At 41.2% G+C, this 20135-nt stretch overlaps 1 protein-coding gene across 1 annotated transcript in view; it reads right to left on the bottom strand.

Moving 5' to 3' along the window:
• Positions 1-20135, bottom strand: part of pappa2 (pappalysin 2) — a 92028-nt gene that overhangs the window by 6066 nt on the left and 65827 nt on the right. The window contains exons 23-25 of the mRNA XM_069684860.1: positions 19702-19834; positions 16234-16355; positions 10316-10387 (exon numbers count right to left, since the gene is read on the bottom strand). Coding sequence (XP_069540961.1) covers positions 10316-10387; positions 16234-16355; positions 19702-19834 — 327 coding nt within the window. The remainder of the gene's footprint in view (positions 1-10315; positions 10388-16233; positions 16356-19701; positions 19835-20135) is intronic.

Below are 20135 nucleotides of genomic sequence, written 5' to 3'. Positions count from 1 at the left end.
GCCATGTTCACCGTTGCCCAGAGGCTCTATTGTCTTCAGACTATGGACGAGATCCGAGATTGTGTTTCCTGACATTCACCTTAACTCTAGAGAAGGTAAAGGGTGAATGTGGTGCCCTATATGACTTTGTTGCCTGATGTTTGGCATGGTAGTCCTTTGTAGTCTGCCCTGCATTATTGCAGAGGTGATTGAAACATGTTGAATGCAACACGACAAAGATTTGCTGCACAGTACAAATGGTTTGCAGTCTTTGCAAAGACACGGAGTGAAAACAGCTTTCATAACCAAGTGACAAACTGATATAAAGATTACTTTAACGTCTACTGCAGCTGATATGTATCATTAGACTAACCAGGAGAGATAGAGGGCATAGCCTCTCACAATGTCAGAAAGTTCAGATATGGTTCACCTTATCGTAAAAACATATTAATGATAGTTCCGAAAATTGTTTTTTGCAACCTTCTGACTACTGTGGGACTTCCTGAAACTATAACGATTCTCCGTATCCTAATTCCACAAATGTGCGTGCTGCTCCAAACACGTCATGTTGAAAGCCTTTTTAATGTTTTCAACCTGACCTCTGAGGGCACCCTGGAAGTGCCAACAATATGAAAGCTGAATGCCAAAGATACTTTTGGCGTGCTCAGCTGTCTGATGGAGTCATTTCAAATAGTTAGATTTCTAGCTAACCTGCGCAGGGGGAGAGAGCAGCTGCAGAGAAGATTTCTGCAGTTTCCTCTGCACTTCAAAGAGCTCCCTACTTGACGAATCCCCTTGCCTTTCCCAACTTAACTGCCGTAGCATAAATAAATCTATTTAATCGCTCTGTTTCTGAGTAAATACTTTACCAGGGATCCCACCAGATGCCTCACCCAAATCACTACAAGTATATAACTCTGGGAATTACCTTTATAGTCCGGGGCAGTGATGCATTAGAGATATGCTAAGCCTGCTGTCAGTATAAGTTGAATCCTACAGACTTTAATAAGCTGGCTTTAATGTGGGTTTGATCTCAATTTTACATACATGTCTTGCCTTGCTAACGACTTTCAAACCCAGCAGACCCCACACTTTGCCCACATGAGGTTAATTTTGAGGTCAGGGCTCATGTTGAGGTTAATCATTATTTACATCCCCTCCAGGCAGGATATACCTTCCTCCAAACCATGCAGAGTATAAAAACAGCTAGAGTTGGCTGCTCACATTAGTCCCCCGTGGGCAATGAAAAGGTAAACAGGTTTGTGTACTACCGTTATACAGTAACGTCCTTTAAAGCAGTGTAAAAGAGACATACAGAGCAGCAGTCAACCCCACACCTCGCTAACATAAATATTGCACCTCTTACTGTAGCTTTCGCTACGTCTCTGTTGTCATCAGCAGCAGCCAAGCTCTTCATCTGAACATTATAAAACAGATATGAATTCTACCAAAGTCTTCTGTCAAGCCGTAATATATCGATTTTTTACTTCCTACCAAGTATCTGTATCATTCTTTTAATAGCAGACGTTTTATCATCTCCCCTCCACCCGATTCACCCCAGCTTGACAGTTACTCTGAAAACAGTTGGAGTGTGAGGTTCCACTTCTTTCTCTTCTCCATGTGACTCAAATTGTTTTTCCTTTTGATAGGAAAGGACAGTTCAGGGAGTTCAGGGTATGCATGTATATTGTTGGTTGAAGAATTATGGGATATAGTACAGTAAGCCATAACACTTGGTGAATCACTGGTTATTTTTCACATGCTCAGTAGGGAAAGTATTTTAAGAGCTATAGGTTAAAGCAAAAGGGTACATGTAAGCATGTATAAATACAGTTTAGAAACCCCAGTTTACATGCTGTTTTATCTCATCTGTTCACCATTAGTTGAACAACTGGCATATTTCAATTTCAATATTGCAATATGGTTATGTTTCATAGTCTTATTATTATAATATCTATATTATTTCTATATTATCTTATTAAAAGCATGTTAAGTCTTCTCACTATAGTTAAACCTTAACATTTTGTATTTATGTTTGGAGTATAGGTGAAGACAGTTAGCACAGTTTTTGCTGTGTTTGATTACTACGAATAGCCTGCTGTTTGTGGAAACCAGCTCACTGAATGCTAGAATTTTCCAGAACTTTGGATCAGTTTTGGTCCGCCTTTTAATGAATTCTGTGAATGCAAAGCAACAAGTAGTAACCTTGACTTTCATCCCACTCTACAATGACAACTGTGCGTCCCCTCATCTTTAAAGAGGAAACCACCTTTCTTTTTACAGGTTTTAAAAATCAGGTTACTGCCAAAAGCTGTGAATAAACAGAGGCTTAAGTGCAAGTTAGCACATGATTGAAGGTCAGTGCTGACTGCCAAATTTTGCTGCTTGTATTTCCATATTAAAACATGATATGTCAATAGGTCACATGTAAAATCCCTTTTCACTATAATAAAAACGCATGCTTTTCAGCAATTTTCAGACTGCATGCCCCTGTGTCTTTCTCTCTTTAGAGCCTGTAGGTCTTACACAGGGTTTTTTGTGTTCTACCTTTCTATTTGTCAACCATTGAAAGGGTTTTATTGTGAAACAATGACACTGAGGACAAAGAATGTCCTTGCAGCCATGCTACACAATCTCTGAACCCATTGACCACGGTTGGATGAAGATTAATGGAATGGACTGTACTTAAATAGCTCTATTCCAATCTTCCAAACACTCAAAGTGCTTTTACTCTACATGTCATAATCACCCTTTCACTCTCACATTCACACACTGATGGCAAAGGCCTAAGTGCCAATCTCCATCTATCTATGTACATTCATACCCGATGGCTATGCCTTCAGGAGCAACTTGGGGTTCAGTGTCTTGCCCAGGAACAATATAGCGACATGTGACTGTAGCAGTCAGGGATCTAATCCCCAACCTTCTGATTGAGAGACCACCGACTCGACCACTGAGCCACAGCCGCCTTTGGGGGGGCATATTGACATTATTACAGGGCTTTTGGGGTATGCGGCAAATACCCGGACAAGTGGTGTTGAATTGCTGGGCCAAGACCTACTTATATATCCACAGGTCATTGTTTACAGTGCCTCTAGCAGCCTGTGACTAAAAATTGGAATTTGTCTACAACTGGATTGTTATCTGCACTCATACGAAGATATCTGTTTATAAAGATTAATTGTTTTCTGATGAGCCAGTGGGTTCTGGGACGGTTCGTACAACCACAGCCCACTCAAACAAGAATGGTCAGCACTACTCGGGCTACAAATTGTACACAGAATGCTCATGCCAATAATCATGCCATTCTGTTCTATGGAAATACCCGCCTGCAGGAGCAGCAACATAACTGATGGTTCGGTACTTTCAGCAGTCCTGCAAACAGCTTGGATTTCAGAAGAACCAAGAGTAGATTTGGTAGATAGTTCCCACGGTTAGAAACTCCAGGGATTACCCAGAAGATGCTGGAGAGATTTGATTAACTGAAAACCCTGTGAACGCAGCAGGATTCCCCCAGAACCACTGGAAGATGTGGCTCGGGCAAACACGTTTTGCCTACTCTGTTTAGTGTGTTGCCACCATGAGTTTGACCCAGATAAGTGAATGAGAATGAATGGACGTTTAGCTAAAGTGAAACTTACATGACTCTTTTTTAAAACAAAATGTGTCCTGACAGGAAACAGCATGAGGAAACAACCTTCACACATAGGAACTTAGTTAACAAGGCAAGCTACAGCGGAGTAAAGTCAGCATAATGTCCATTGGTGAGAAGCATAATCTGAAGATGTTTGTAGTAGAGATAGACCGATATGGTTTTTTCAGGGCCGATACCGATACCGATTATTAGTATTCAAGGAGGCCGATAACCGATATTTGGAGCCGATATTCATTTGCAGTAAAAGTGAAAATATTGGCGTCAAAATTTTGAATAATACAAACTCCAACACTTAACTTTGTTTAAATGCCTTTAAGCATATGTTTATTAAACAAACAAACAAAAAGCGCAGGGAGTTCCCAGGGTCAGCAGCATCTCTTATAAAGTTAACTGAAAATTTAAATAAATAAATAAATAACTTCCTGAAGTTTTATAAAGTAAATAAAACAAAGTTAAATAAAATTTGCAAAGAAATGAACTTTTTCTCCTCTCCGCCGTGTGTGTGAGCACTCTGCATGCACAGCTTTCACTGCTGATTGGCTGTTACCTGTGCCATGGCTCTGCGTGTAACCAATCAGTGCTGTGGGTGGGACAATGCTCGAGACAGAGTAGTGACTGCAGACAGAGAGGCGCGGCTGCATCAGAGCCAAAATAACCCCGTTTTAAATTGATCTCTTATCGGCCGTCGGATTTAAAAAAAAGGCAGATGCCGATATGTGTCAAAATGCCGAATATCACCGCCGATAATCAGCCCGGCCGATAATCGGCCTATCCCTAGTTTGTAGACTTGAAATCACACATTTCCAAGACTCATTGACTTCTTCTTGGACAGAAAGCTTTGTATGCGGAATGCTAAAAAAGCCCTTTCACAAATGATTTGCTCTGATAAGACTTTTTCTCTTGGACTTTACTTTATTACACTTATGAATTATGAATTTGGATTCTGCCGTCTAACAATTTGGGCTGTCTGTCTCCTGAACCAACAACCTCTACTCCTCTGGCTGCCAAAAGACTATAGAGACTCGTTTGTTTAATTCCCTTTTGGTATTACAAGAAATATCAAGTAAAATCTTTGGCTATACCCTTGAAGTTTTGCAAGTGCAATTATGGTAGACGTTGATAGCTTGTTGGGTTTACGTTTGGTCTTCAAATAATTCCAGTCCTGATCTCCAATCTAAAGCAAACACTTGACCTGCAAGAGCCACTGGAGAACTTCAGGTTTCGGATGTGTGGCAGAGGTTGGAATCAGAAATGTTCTGCTTGTGTACGTCTGGCCTCATGCAGAACTATTGTAACATAAACACAAGTATCTCTAATCCTCAAAGGGAAATTCATCTTTGTTTCAGACTGGAAGGCTACTATACAGTGCTTCATGATGTGATCAAGGGGATTAACACAGCATCCACCAACCAAACGCCTTAAATAAATGGATTCTGTCCTCTTTGCTGCCTAAATGCCTCATATGAAGTGAAGCATGAGTCAATGAGTTTAATAGGCTTGCTGTTACACACTCTTATCACATTCTTTCTTCTTATTGGTCTGGCAAACATTTCATTCGTGCTGTGATAATTCTGAGAAAGTGTGAGGACAAGTTTTCTGAATGGTATACAGACCCTATAGACGGTCTGATGTGACACCTGAGCTGACTTTGACGTTCATTTTCGACCGGGTTTTAAGAAAGAATGGAGGCAGAGTGAGAGAAAGAGAGGCAGCAATGGCATCTGGATGAGATCTGGCACAGAGCATATGCAGCACATGTGGTCCGGTATAATTTACAGTGTTGTCAGGGAGGAGTGGGTTATAAGCAACTGTTTTGCCTAGCAACATTCACGGGAAGGTGGAAGGGGAAAATGTAGCGCTGGCAGGTAGGCAGAATATTTTAATACCGTGAGACATCAACAGTTTATGTGTTCCATCGGTAGTTCCAGCCCTTTTCTGAACCCACCACATGAACGCCAAATAAAATCTATCTGGGTTTATGATTTTATATGATTTACTATCACAAAAATAAAATACTACTGAGTGAAAATAGACATCAAATTACAGATTAAACTAACTTTCATTAATGATACAAGCAAACGATAAGATGAAACCCAACAAAACCAAAAGTCTTAAGCTGTGATTCCTACCAGAGGTGTCGATTGGAACAAACAACTTAATGAGCACTTTGCTTTTCCTATCTGGAGTGCTGATCAGAGGGGGTTCTCATGAAGGGAGGAAAGAGGGAAGTTTACTGGTCGACTTTACAATAGAACTCAAGATTTTGACAAAATAGTCTAAACTCAAGGTGCACTTTCTGGGGTTTTTTTCATTGTCTGATTGTCTTCATCAGTGGCTGGATTATGTTCAGCTGTAATGGAGATTGTTCACTTGTCACCTCTCAAGCAGGGTATGCACTACAAGATAGTCAGGCAGATTTTGGGCCTGATTCCCCCCTTCCAACAATCGTAAGCAAAGTCCCGATTTTTGGATGGTTCTAAAGAGGATCTTGCCAGATGTTCCTGTGGTGTGAGGGATGTTAAGAGTGATTTTACTTCCCCCGATCTGCTCAGAAAAGAACGTCATGGCCGCACCGATTTCAAATCATAAATATTAAACATGTTCAATATTTACGATCCGTTATCCTGTTGTGTGGGGGGGAAACCCGAGGACAGCCGACCACAACAACCGCAGCCATGGCGACAAAGGCAAACGGGGAGCATAAAGTAACATGTACAGCCCATGTTCACGCCGTCTCCACGACATCATCCAGAGTTCGTTCTTTATTCTTGCAGAATTTTTAGTAAAATCTCCAAAAACTATCCTCGCCAAGTCTTCCTGCCTGTCGTCCACCATGTTTGTTTACTCTAGAGTCGCGTTTGACAGCGAGAGATTTGCGAGATTTTCAGTTTTGAGAGTCGGGACTCTGGTTGTTGGTGAATGAATCTGTTGCCGTATTCGTTGCTCTTCACACACTACAGGAGCAAAACTGTTAAATCTATGATCTATGGGTCTCTGACATTTTCAACATCTTTTTGTGTGGGCCAGGCATTATATGAACACCTGATATCACATGGCCTGTTCCATTCTTAAGGATGTTTAACAGATGTAAAAAAACGACAAATCCTGATAGATTGAACAGTTTTGTTCCCGTAGTGTGTGGAGAGAAACAATATGACCAAAACAGCACACCACACCTCACACTAACTAAATCTTGCAAAATCTCTTGCGGTCAAACACGATTTTAGAAACAAACATGGCCGACAGTGGGCAGGAAGAATTGGCGATGATAGTTTTTGGACTTTTTACTGAAGTTTCACAAAGAAAAAAGACAAAACTCTGGATGATGCCGTGGAGAGGGCGTGAACATGGGCTGTACACGTTACTTCATACTTTGTGTTTGCTTTTACCGCCATGTGGTTGTGGTTGTTGTGCTTCCTGCTTCAGTCAGCTTGCTGCCCAATTGGCTGTTGTTTCATTCCACATGATGTCAATCGTAAATATTGAACATGTTTAATATTTACGATTTGAAATCGAGGAGGCCAGGACATTCTTCCGATTTCTTAACATGCCTCACACCACAGGAAAACCTGGCAAGATAATCTTTAGAACCATCAAAAAATCGGTTACGGTTTTTAAAGCAAACTTGTTGTACTATGTTACTTCAATAGTTTTGTCGTCTTGGAGCATCGGTGAAGGATTGAGTAATTCCTGTTTGTTTGTGCTCTGCTCAGCGGTTTAACATCAAACAAGGAAAAAATCATGTTTTTCTTCAAGCTTGTACCAACAGTACGCTTCTTTTGTCTTACATGGACTTGCTACCACCTCCACATATGACCTGTCTGAGTCGAACATTGATAATAATTTATTTTTCCTTGCAAACACATGCACCTTCACCGGGAACCTCACTAAGTTACCTTGTCAATAAACAGAAAACTTAATCCAGCTCCCTTTGTACAACAGCAAGAGTTCCAGCACACACTGTTTTAGGCAGAAAGATTTACAAGCCTCATGTCAGCCTTAATAATGAATATAAAACAAAAATAATCCAGTGATTAATTTATTTTCCTTTATCAGATAATCCATTAGGCTTGGCAGGCGTAACAGAATTTGGTAATGCCAGGATCCAGAACAAAAAACTCCTCTGGACGGCTTTGAAAAGAATTCTTGTAGAGTTTTAAGTGTTAGAATATCAGTTTCTGCCTGCGATTTGTCATCAGGAAATGTGAAGCCCATTGCACACCGCCTCTGGTATCTTTATTAGCGATGACAACAATGATAGAGCATGTTTTGCTTCTCGTTGGATATTACTGGAAAGTTCTGGCTAAGGCGGCCGATTTGATGTGGTTATGCCCAGAAATGGTGTAATTGTTTTGAGGATTAAGTACTCCTTATCTCAATGTTAATAAAATATCTTTGATAATAAAGGCAAGAAAGCCAAACTGAAATCCTCCCTACCTTGACGATATGAACATAGGCACGGACTTAACATGTTATGTAAGACCAGTATTACACGATCACATAATGTTTGTGAAAATGGGGCATCAGCTGGTGAAGCTAGAGGTAGCAAACACTGTGTTCACAAAGCTAAGACTAAAGGAGACGTATGTGCTGTCAGCTTAAATGGGCACAAAAGGTCAACTGTGTATCATTTGACAAGAATGCCAAGAATCTATGTTTTATTATATAAACTATCAAGGTAATATAGTGAAAAACAAAAGCTGTGTTTGTCTTATAGTCTGTTGAGTGTCTCTTTGTTGAGGTCAGCAGGATTGCTACGAAGTTAGTTGGAATAGAGACGGAGGCGTCATTATTTAATCACAATTTAACAGTAATGTGCTTTCAAATTCCCTTGTTTGACGAGGGCGTGGAAAAACCTTTTGTACAATTTGCATTGGTTAGAATACCTATAGTAGTGTAGCATTCATTTAGGTTGGACAACGTACATTTTTAAAGATTATTTTCATGGCTTTTTGAAAAGAGACAGGAAACGTGGACATGCACCAAATGATCAGCAGACCGGGAGTCAAACCTGCGATCAGTGCGTTGACGACTGTAGTCTCTGTACATGGCGCGCCTGCTCTACCAACTGAGTTCAGTTTGTCAGGTGCATGCAGCGTTAGTCAGTCGATGTGTTTGACAATGTCATATTGATGCAATATTAATTTCTAAAGTGAGATAAACAGACTGAAAATGTCCTCTTTTATGATAGAAGTGATTTTAACATAAGCCCCTTTTACACTGCCAGTTCAAAGCGGGATCATAACGTCTCTGATACGTTCAGTCTTCTATGTGGAACGCAAGCAGGCGGAATGGTGGGCCGAAGTCGTTCCACCTCTGAGCCGGCATCAGAGGTAGTAATAGATGCATAAATCTGGAGATATATTTGCTGTTTAACGTTGTGTTCGCATACACAACCGGCAGCGCCTTGAACATAATTGTTCAAATACTTGTCTAGGAACTACGCGTGTTACTGGAGGATACCTCTAGAGGGCAGACCAGAGAGCTCAGGCCGTATACAACAACTGTATGTGCGGGATGTAAACAACAGACATCGAGTCACTTGAGGACGTTACTATGATGTTAATTCTGAGATCACGGCAGAATAAGTGACAGCTTTTATGTGTTCGGTGGACAGAACTCACCATCGGGATCGCCCCCACGCCATTTCTCCAAAATTTTCCTCCATGCACGGACGTAACGTCCCGGGCTTGTTTCCATTTAGTTTTGCAGGTCGCCTACTTCTAAAATATCTAATGTCTGTCAGATGTGGATGATCGCGGACTTGATCTGTCAGCTCTTCTTCAAAACTCTCTGACTTTTCCGGCTGCTGTGTTGACCCTGTCACATCCTCTCTGCCGCTACACTGCCCCTGCGGGTCATGTGCATACTGCATCTCGCATACACATAGCGTTAATTTTGGAGGACGTGCACAGCCGACGCGTCAAACAGATGCAGGGAAGGCGCGGCAGCCATTATGCGTAGTTAAAAGCAACTATATCTCCGGCGTAACAGAGGCGAAACAGCGTCTGCCTAAATAGTGGAGCTGGCAGGGCAGAACAGCGCTGTGTGTGTGTATGTGAGGCACGCTCTGTTTGTTTACACCTGGGGCGGCTTTACACCAGCATTGCTTGGTCCAATGTAAAATGGCAGAGGCAGCATGACGGCGGAGCTTTGTTACGCCGCCTAGGCGGAACCGCAGTGTAAAAAGGGTTAACGTTTTCTTTTAGAGACATACTGTTATTTGCAGTTAAAGATCCATCCATCCATTATCTACTCCGCTTATCCTGTTCAGGGTCGCAGGGGGGCTACAGCCTATCCCAGCTGCAGTTGAAGATAGATAATAAAAACCAATATATAGCAGGATGTGCTTTTGCAATACGCAATATGTTGCAAAATGTTTAACATCTACATCATATTGTGTTATGACAAAAGCATGATGGCCTGGCCTCAGGTGACTCCAAACACGAAGCCAGAACTACTTTAAACATATTTTTTTTTCTCTTTTCACGGCACCGAAAACATCACGTCTGAGATACAGAGAAGGGGAAAAAAAATCTATCTTCAGGCATGATCAGTCATGACTGAAGCAGACAGTTCCTCGTTTAACACTTTCAGAAACCTGGGACTGATATCTGGGTGAAAATATTTGCACGTACTCCTGTATTGGATTCAGGAGAGCTTAGCTGTTTGGGCTCTTACCTCACATGACTGAATACAATGGATGTGTTGAGGGTCAGGGTACCACTTCATCATCCCTGTGCAGACTATGCGCTGGAAAACAAAGCACAGAATAACAGTTGAGCAATGCAGGAAATGGACACTGTGTTTGCCATGAAAAAAAAACACTCAGTCACAGATTTATTTTAAATATATAATAATCATTGATTTCACTTGAACAATAAGAAGCTGTAAGATAATGCCGACTTCCTCACTGGCCAGACCAGTGACTGCGGTGCCCATCCATACATATTGCAGTCTCATCAGAAGGTGTTCTTCTATAAGTGTTGATTAACAGAAGATAAAAGACATGTTTTCTCTCTTATTCTGAAACTCGATATAGACAGCCAAACATAATTGTAATGCTTTTTAAAGGTGGGGCTCAAAAAGCAAAAACATACACCCTTTCCTTTAGTGCTCATTTAGAAACTATGCTTGGATGTACATTGCAAGAAAATAATTTTCCAGTCTTAAAATTTAAGACGATAAAAGCTACTGAACAATTACTAGTGCACCTTGTCATAAGATTATTCAAAGACCAGCTCCAGTCATGTTTGAAGACGTATAAAATGCTCTGCTTGAAATGATAAATTGTGTCTGCAAAATACGTTTAATTACCTTGTAAAAATCGTCCCAAGGCATCTCCTCCTTCTCCCCCATTAAAAATTCCTGAATCTGCATAGGCCCCGCCTACTATGCAAATTTACAACCTTCCCCTCTGTCGCGAAAACAAAACACGTCTCTACCGTCGTTTAGTGGCAACTTGTTGAAACTTCGCGAGCTTGAAATGTAGTAATAAGTAGTAGTAAGCAGTGAGTTTGCAAAAATTACGATGACAGTTACAGCTTGCTCGCACATCGCCGAAGTGGTTGCCATAGGTTACACATAATGATATGCATAGTGTCACCCCGTCCATTAACGGGATTGGCTCCTTAGGTTTGTGACGTCTCAAACCTGCCAATCTGAAAACGTGTTGTTCAGCCTGTCCTTGGTACACTGCAGTTTAAAAGCAGACAGGCCCAGCCATGGAGATGACTGCTGATGTTGTCCCTGATGTGTCTTGTAGCACATGAGAAACACCACATGGAGATGTTTACAAAGTTAAACACTTGATTTTCACTGGAGGGGGTCTTTAACCATAGCTTCAACAAAAAAGGCAGTTGGGTGCGCCTCGCCTTTTACAGCCTGGTGTTCATCCTCTGGGGAGAATGAAAGTGAATGTTTCATGGGATTCAGGGTATAATTTCTGTGAGAATATACACTGGATACACCAGATGAACGATAACGGAGAGTAGAGAGAGGTTGATGGAAATCTGATCATTATTATTTATTAGTATCCCGCTAACATGAAATTAAACTTATAAACGTCAAACATTTACAAAAGGATTAGTGTAGACTAAATCTCCCTCCCTCTTTTCCAATGATCCACTTGCACTTGGCCTGCACTACCATGAACGGGAATATGAAAATGAGAAGAACTAGAAGTCTCATCCTAAAGATATGTTATGGTTTTCATGGACCTATGAGGTGCATTATGACAATTTCAAGCTTTCTGTCGTGTTTGTTATGCATAAAAACATTTTGATTGAAGAATAATAATTGTTTTGTACAAGTCGATGCAAAGCTCAAAATTCTGTTGTGAAGTTTATGCGAGGCTGTGGTCTTTCCTCATTTATTTGACCCCAGGAATTGACAAGGTGGTCGGCAGATAGCTGATTGACTAACAAATATGGACAGGGAAAGTAGATTCTCCCCTGTGATTTCCTGTGTATGCCTGACCCAGCCAGGGAGACCTGATTCTGAAGTATCTGAGATAAGACAATGCTTCAAAATCACAAGGCAGTGTCAGAGATATGGCGCAAGTAACCAGACCTCCGTCCAACTATTTGACCTTGGCAAGGTAAGATTAACCTGCTGGCTGGCTGGCTGGCTGACTGACTGACCACCCAAAAGTAAGGTGAAAGTGGAGCAGTGTTTGCGACAGTATTAACGTAGAAGTGATTCTTGAGTTATGATATTGGGTAACCTGACCCACCTTTAGAAAAAAAACCCAGCAGCTCTCTAACGTCAACCTAATATTTGGCATTCCTACAAGTGTGTTCACGCAGGCTTGTATACACTGTGTGTTAGAGATGTGTGTATTTTCTGAAGCCTTGACGTCAACTGGAACCTTTACTCTTACTATCTGCCTCTGATTTCCAGTAAAACAAAAACAGTTGAATGATAACGGACGCAGACTGACATACAACCGAGGCTGATTCTGCTGTGTGATTAGATGGTGCAGCTGGGAATTAAAAATCTTTTACTAGAAATGTTTAAAGATAATGCCTTGCCAACAATCTTGTCAAACAAATGATATGAAACACATTAACACACATTCGGAAATCTCCTCTGCAATTTGACAGAGGGATTACATTTTAGGTTTTCTCTGTTGTTAGAGAATCTTAAGCTCATCTGAGAAAATATAATTCTGCATTTTTCTTTTTTTTAGCATTCACCGCAAATAGTGTCCATTTAAAAAGGAGCAGTTCGCCCCTGGAAAAAGCCACTGTCAGTCAAAGCTCTCTGCTGCTCTGTAATCGATAGAAGCAATAATATTTGAAATTGGCGCCATAGCTGTGGAGAAAGTTGTACAAACAGCTCGTAGTTTTGCCCATTCTACATTCCTACAACACCCAGCATTCAGTGCGCTCCTCACTCTGAAAGGAACGGCCCAGCGAGAGACGCTGGAGTGAAATATTACCGTTTCACTGCAGGCGATGGCTCAAAGTGGTACAGAATCCGAAATATGATGAGAATATAAAAGTGGATCGTCCAAAAAAATCATCAGGTCGGCAGTCTACATTTCAAACCTGACGATTTATAACGAGACATGACATCGGAGGCAGCCGTCCTAGATTGCGGAATGTAGTTTAGCAAGCTCCCTGGCTCCGCTTCTCCAATGGGCCCTGGAAAACCTCCGCCAGACTATGTAAAACGCGTCATCTGGCGGAGGTTTTTCAGGGCCCATTGGAGAAGCGGACATCGTCCTCCAAAGGCACAGAGCAAAATTGCATTTTCTTTCTACCATAATGGCATTAGCTCCCCGTAATAGCATGATAGGACTGAGGTTAAAATCGTTGAACTGGCCCTTTAAAATGGTAAATAAATTCTAAAGCTACTATAAACTAATCAAAGGCGAGAAGTAATGACGTACAAATACTTTGTTCTGTCAGATTAGAACTAAAGAAACCTTTCGGATAAGAGGTGAAACGTCTTCAAGAACCAAGTCCAGTTGCCTTTTGGATTAAAGTTGTAATCTCTTCCCAGATATCCAGACAGTGCTGCATGTGTGACGTCCACGGTTGGTTCCGGTTGTAACTCTTGATTTTCCTCGCTGACGGTCGCTTTCCTTTTTAGACTGTTTGCTTTCATCTGAGCGTCGAGTTTGTTTCTTTTTCTTTGGATTTTCACTTATTTTTGAAGTTGTATCTGTAGTCATCCATCTTTTCTTGTTTGTTCAGCCATAGTAGATTACTGTTTACTCGCAACACTTGCAGAGAGCGGAAAAGCAGTCGCTTAGCTCCGCCTACCCTCTCTGGCAGACCAACCACTGCTGGCTGATGGAAAACGCGTCACTAACTGGGCGCTGCTTGTGATTTGTTCCGCAAAAGTCGCCACAGACACCCAGTCTGTAATTCTGCAAATGCAAAGGCTTTCACCAGTGGGCCATCGGCTCAATCACCATCGTGTTACGTCATTCTGTGATAGATAGAGACCTAACAGACATTTATTTACATGAAAATCTTCTTTAAGCTTTGAATTTTTTTCCATACTTGGAGATTTCAGGTATCAATACTTTACTTCATTCTTTACTTTTTACCTTCACCTCTTACATTTAAACACAAATATCTGTACTTTGTGCTCCTTACATTTTCAAAACAGGCTTGTTGCTTTAGCTTGAATGCATTTGAGGGGAATTGTTGATTTATGTTTTGCAGCATTGCATACCACTTTTTCATCATTAACACCGATTTTAACCTAAATAGATGGGACCGTGATGCATAGAAATGATTCATTGCCGTATACATCAGTGCATATGAAACGTGACGGACATAACATGAGGAAAATGAAGGTTAAGATATAACATGATGAAACAGACAAGAGAGGGAAACCTGACCGCTGAATAGAGGCGTCTAGTGAAAGCCATGTACGTGAAAGAAGTTGCAGCCAGATGGATGAAAGTTACCCAGCCTAACATTGCTGGCAACATCAGAGCAGAGTCAGAGCAGGGATACTTTTTTCTGAGTACACTTTACAGGCTGCACTTTTTCGCTTTGACTTGAGTTGAATCATTCTACTTTAGCCAGTCTTTTTTTATACAACTAACCCTTCTTCTTCTTGAGCAAAGGCTGTGTGTACTTTTGCCACCTTTGTAAGTCAGAAGATGTGAATCATGTTGCAAATATGTTCAGCAGAAGCGGCTCTTTGTTGTTTTGCATGTTGACTGTCCCACAAATGAACTTGGCTGTGTGCTTATCAGTGCAGGTGAATCAGTCTGGAGCAGTAGCTCAGTGTGCTCCACGCTGTTGTTAAGACCACCAGATGTTTGGATGCATTATTCATTCTGATGGGTGTTTTTGTAAAAACCTCTGTGCTGTTTGCGAGCGGATCGGCTTTCACGGCGCGCTGGACCGGTCGCATGGCAGCGAGCGAGCAAAACAACAACTGTGTTACAAAACCTGCCAAGAGTTTCCAAATGGTAGCAAACTACAATCACTTGCTCGGCTGCGGTTATTTAAACCAATCAAGCTATCTCATTTGAAACCACATCATGCCTCATCATTCAACATGAAACAAGTCAACAACAAGCTTTGCGAGACGATCAGACAGCACCAACCCTTTAAGCTCTGGATTTAATGGACATTGACCTGAAGCCTGTAATCATAATCACATATTTAATACCGGTTTGTGAAGAAAACTATTGTTTTACAAATTTGAGTTTTAGAAAACTGGCTCTATTGAACTAGATTGCAAAACTGCACGCTGCCAATAGTAGAATATTAGTGTGAACTTTGATACCGTATATCAGCACAATGTTCATGTCAAACAAAAATTACAAGGATCTGATGTTTCCCAACAAAAGAACACTTGGAAAATCCTCTGAAGCCATTTTTCGAACATGATGGGAAGAAGACATTTACAATAAGAGCCATGCAGTGTTCTGCAGGTTCAAATAAAACAGGCACTCCGCTGATTTATGGGAAAGATCTGCTTTTGGAGCTTGAGACTGGGGGTTGAAGGTGCTTTAAATTATACAACTACCTGTTAACAAATCTCTATGAAGTCTCCCAACTTAATGGCAGTGCAATAGCAAATGTCTACTTTCAGCACTTAATACTAAGAAGAAACTCTGGTTGTCTTGTGAGGCAGTGGAGAACTCTAAAGCTTTACAGCAGGGTGGGGCAGGTTTCTTAGGTTTTACAGACTGACAGCGTTGAAGTTGCTCTTGTAAAAGTCCCAGACTTTCTCGGTATATCAGCAAACATCCAGTTAGCATAAAAAACACCTGTGCGGAAGATTTGTTGCTACAGTATGTGTCTGCCGTCCATGGCAGTATTATAAAATGGTAATAAAAAAACATTCTTTTATAACTTTAAATATGTAGAATTAGCAAGTGTTTGTTAGTGGTGTTTATTTTTGCCTAAATTCTGCGTGTTATTCTGCGTTACCCAAACAGTAGAAGAGAATCGCGTAATATAAGCCAAAGTTATTTAAATTTTGCATAGGTACAAAAAAATGCCCCTTGTGGTTTTTGAGTTATTGACTTTTTGATAATCGATTGTACAGAACAGAAAGAGCCTTTTGGTGAACAAAAAGTGTATGTCGATGTAACTTAACGCCCTCCTCGGGTGTCTCACCTCGACTTTGGTGGGTAACATCCAGTGTTTCAAAGAGTCTGTTGTCGTGCCATTGGGCAGGACTACGGGGTCACGTAGATCCATGTCCAGAGCTACAATGCATGTTGGGAAGCAAACAGCACCTGCAATGAAAAGGAGAAGAAAAAAAAAATCAAGTTAAGGCTGCAACCAGCAATGAACAGGACTTCACACCTTTGAGAACATTTGGCAGCTGCAAATATGCAGGTCCAATTTTTTTTAGCGACCATGGGACTCTTTGGGAACGAGTTAGAATTTATTTCCCAAAATCCTTTTAATCTTTCAGTTACTTCACCACAAGTTTGTCACATTCATGTACAATACAGCGAATGAGACCTGAACATCCATCCATCCATCCATTATCTATACCGCTTGTACTGTTCAGGGTTGCAGGGGGTCTGGAGCCTATCGCAGCTGTCAGACCAGCTGACAGAACATTACATTTGTAAATTATCATTGAACAATGCAATACAGTTTTGGAAGGATGTCTTCCATTGGAGCATAGTTTAAAATGTATTGACCAATGGCAGATCAGCATGAAGAAATCAGGGACTATAAATTGACATATAATTGACAAGCAGGTAGTTCTGGAGGGGAGCTACACTGAACACAGCCTCAGACCAACAGAGGCCAGATTGAAGGCAGAGAATAATTTTACAGTACTGAAGCAATTTAGAACGACTTTGAACCTGAACTTTGACCCCTCCAGGACAACAATATGGTGGGCTCAGGCAGGGACAGGAAGGCTGGGGAGTAGCAAGAGAGTGAGGTTGGGCATTGGCCCCCCAATCAGCTATCAGGACCCCTATCTGTATGGCACACTTAGCTAACTAGCTAGTAGCTGCTAACTATAGCTTATAGCAGTAGTTACTCGGTACTTAAGTAAAGCTAGCTGTCCATCAGGAAATACATTTTCATCCAAATGCATGAATAAGGTTTGATATAAGTATTTTGTATTCTTTATAGTTACAGTTAAGCCAATCCCTAACAAACACTCTGCTACAGCAGTTTCTTTTTGTCTCACTTGTGGTCCATTAAACATTTCTTTCATTACATTCAGTACCCATCCTGCTCTGCCCCCCACCACCACCTCACATAGACCCCTCTTCACTGATCTGCAAGTGTTGTTGTTGAATGATTTTAGTCAGAATTTCAATAATAGTCATTTTTTAAATATGACATAATTAGGTAATTTTAATTTGAACCATTTTACTCTTTATTTTGTTGATCCTGCCTATCAGAATCGAATAAAAAAGAGCCATCCCCTCTGCCTGTAAGGACCAGCCTCCTCTGGTACACGTGGGCGAAAGCTGCTCGGTAAGGGCCAATTTTCCACACCCATGCCCAGGACCCATAAAACATATAAATCTTTGCTGCTTCTGATGCGTGTGCAAAGTTTAGAGAGTTTTTGAGCTTTAGCCCCTCAAATATACAATTCATTTGGACCAAACGTAATAATTATAACAATAATTCCTTGCATTACATCACATTTCTGTAAAATGCCCCCTTACACGCTGACTCTCATTAGCATCTGTTACATTAAGTCATGTTCAAACACAGGAAAAAAACTTACTCTTGCCAACCACCACTATAGGAGGGCTTCTACTGTTTATGTACGTCTGTATGCCACTGTGTGTGTGTGTGTGTGTGTGTGTGTCAACGATCTTTTTTGACAAAGACGAGACGTTCACGAGCTAAAAATAGATAGTTCATAATAAAAACTCTGACGACACGTTTGTTTGTTTTTTGCTAACAAGACAAGACTAAAATGTTAGTGGTTAGCTGTCGGACATTCACAATCCTGATTGAATTGGTTGATGGGCAGATCCCCCTGAATCCGACCCAGACCTACAGGTGATGATGTCCCAAAGCGGCAACAATGCACGCAAAACGAACAGGTATCATGAAGGTGGTTATAAACTTTCTCTGTTAACTCAGGCTTTAAGCTTCAGGCTCTGTGCACGCTCACAGAAAAAGTGGCCGATGGCATGCCGCGTGCCTAACCTTGTTAGCTGAGATAAGCTTTGCTACGAGCTCACTGGTTACATCGCCAAGGACATGGCTATGAAATTACTTTTCTGTCATTATGGAGGATCAACCATACTTTCAATACACATGAAAGACGGACGAGAGAAACGTATACAATCCTTTATTTACATGTTGCACTTGAGCTGTCAATCAAGAAAAAAATGTATATATTTTCGACAGTAAATGTCGTAAAGAGCATCGTACATTTTCATATGCACTTCCACTTGCCTTTGGAAGACAAGTGGCATATTACAGAGGGGATCGGCATGCCAGTCTAACAATTGGCACATGCCGCTGGCCCCATAGTGGCATGCCATCGGCAACGGCACATGCCGCTAAACTACCGGCACACACAGTGGCACATGCCGTGGCATGCCATCGGCCACTTTTTGATCTCAGCACTGCTGGAAAAAGGGCCGCAGTCACGCGTCACTTGACGCTTCTTCTGCACAAAAAGGAGCGACCATCGGCTGCCTGCTTCAGTCAGACTGTTTAAATGAGAAGCAATATAACATTTATTAATGTCAGAAAGTCGGAAGGTGTCAGACGAAGTGGGGGGGTAGGTGTCAGACGAAGCGATTAACTGCACGCTGCCTTTGTTTACATTTTCCAGGGCAAAGATTTCGTACAATAACAAGAGTAAATATATATTCTACTCATGTATATTTGAATTTGGTTTGTTACAGTAAAAGCCCTCAAGTTCTTATCTCTATATTTATACAGCACCAAGCACTGAGAGCCCGTGTATCTATCCAAAAGCAGCATAGCCTCCACATCTGTTGTTTTAACAACAGGAAAAGTTTGATGTTTTATTTGCATTTATTCAGCCTCAAAATATACTCAACAGGTGATGAATGGAGAAGTGTTCCAGATAAAACTGTGCAGTGGTGTAAACAGCCAATCACACTTGTTTACCACCAGCACTGTGTGTCCTCTCTTCCCCAACGTACCGGACCATACTTGTCCGATACTCTTTATTTTGTCAGTTGGGAGAAGAAGCTTTGTTGTTGCCATGGCTGAGTAAATAAGACATGACTATTTGGCACTTTAACCCCAACAGGCCATAAATCAAGCCTGATTTTTAAGAGCAGACTGTGTCCGTGCTGGTTTCAGATTTCAGATACAAATGATGGTTTAATGTGTTCTCTCCCAGTCTAAGAGGACAATCACTCTTTACAGACTTTTGTGTTTGTTTTTTTATCCACTACCTCGCTTAAATTTGGACCTCATTTAAGTATTTAATAATGTGTTGACAAAAAGATGCTCTATCACCGTACGTGCTCGTCTGTTAAGCTGAGTAGTGTAACTGGGAACAGGCAAAGGATCCGACATTAACTTTAGTTCGATTAACAGAAAGAGAATACGATCAGGACTGTTTATTCCATGGATTAGTCGTTCATCGCAGAGAGGTGTTACACTCACCGACATCCATCCCCTGGTCACAGCTGTACTCCACAGAGTTGAGCTCAGAAGGAGGAGAGCACGATCCCTGGAGCCTGGAGCACATGGTGAACTCTGCAGTCCATTTACCGTCTTTGGTGCAGCGTATTTCACTCTGAAAAACAAACACAGATACTTACATTTATTTATTGTGGCCATCATTAAACTATGTATGTTTAACAAATTTACCAAATCTCAAATGAAACCGAAACCTATTTGCTCAGTTTAGTTCCAACCATAATTTATGAGTCTATTATTGTCGTACATTGTTGAGCAGTTACACGGATAACCTGAGGCTCCCTACAAACAAATCACCTAGTAACTTTGTATCATTTAACTTGACCATGCTGCTGTCCACATATGGGAAACTTGGTGAAAGTGTACATTTGAATTTTGCATATTAGTTGTTTCCTTTG

Source organism: Semicossyphus pulcher, unplaced genomic scaffold (assembly GCF_022749685.1).
Source record: "Semicossyphus pulcher isolate SPU_LCO1_2020_fin unplaced genomic scaffold, fSemPul1.0.p SCAF_7, whole genome shotgun sequence".
Taxonomy (NCBI): domain Eukaryota; kingdom Metazoa; phylum Chordata; class Actinopteri; order Labriformes; family Labridae; genus Semicossyphus; species Semicossyphus pulcher.
This window is presented reverse-complemented; position numbering and strand designations above follow the sequence as displayed.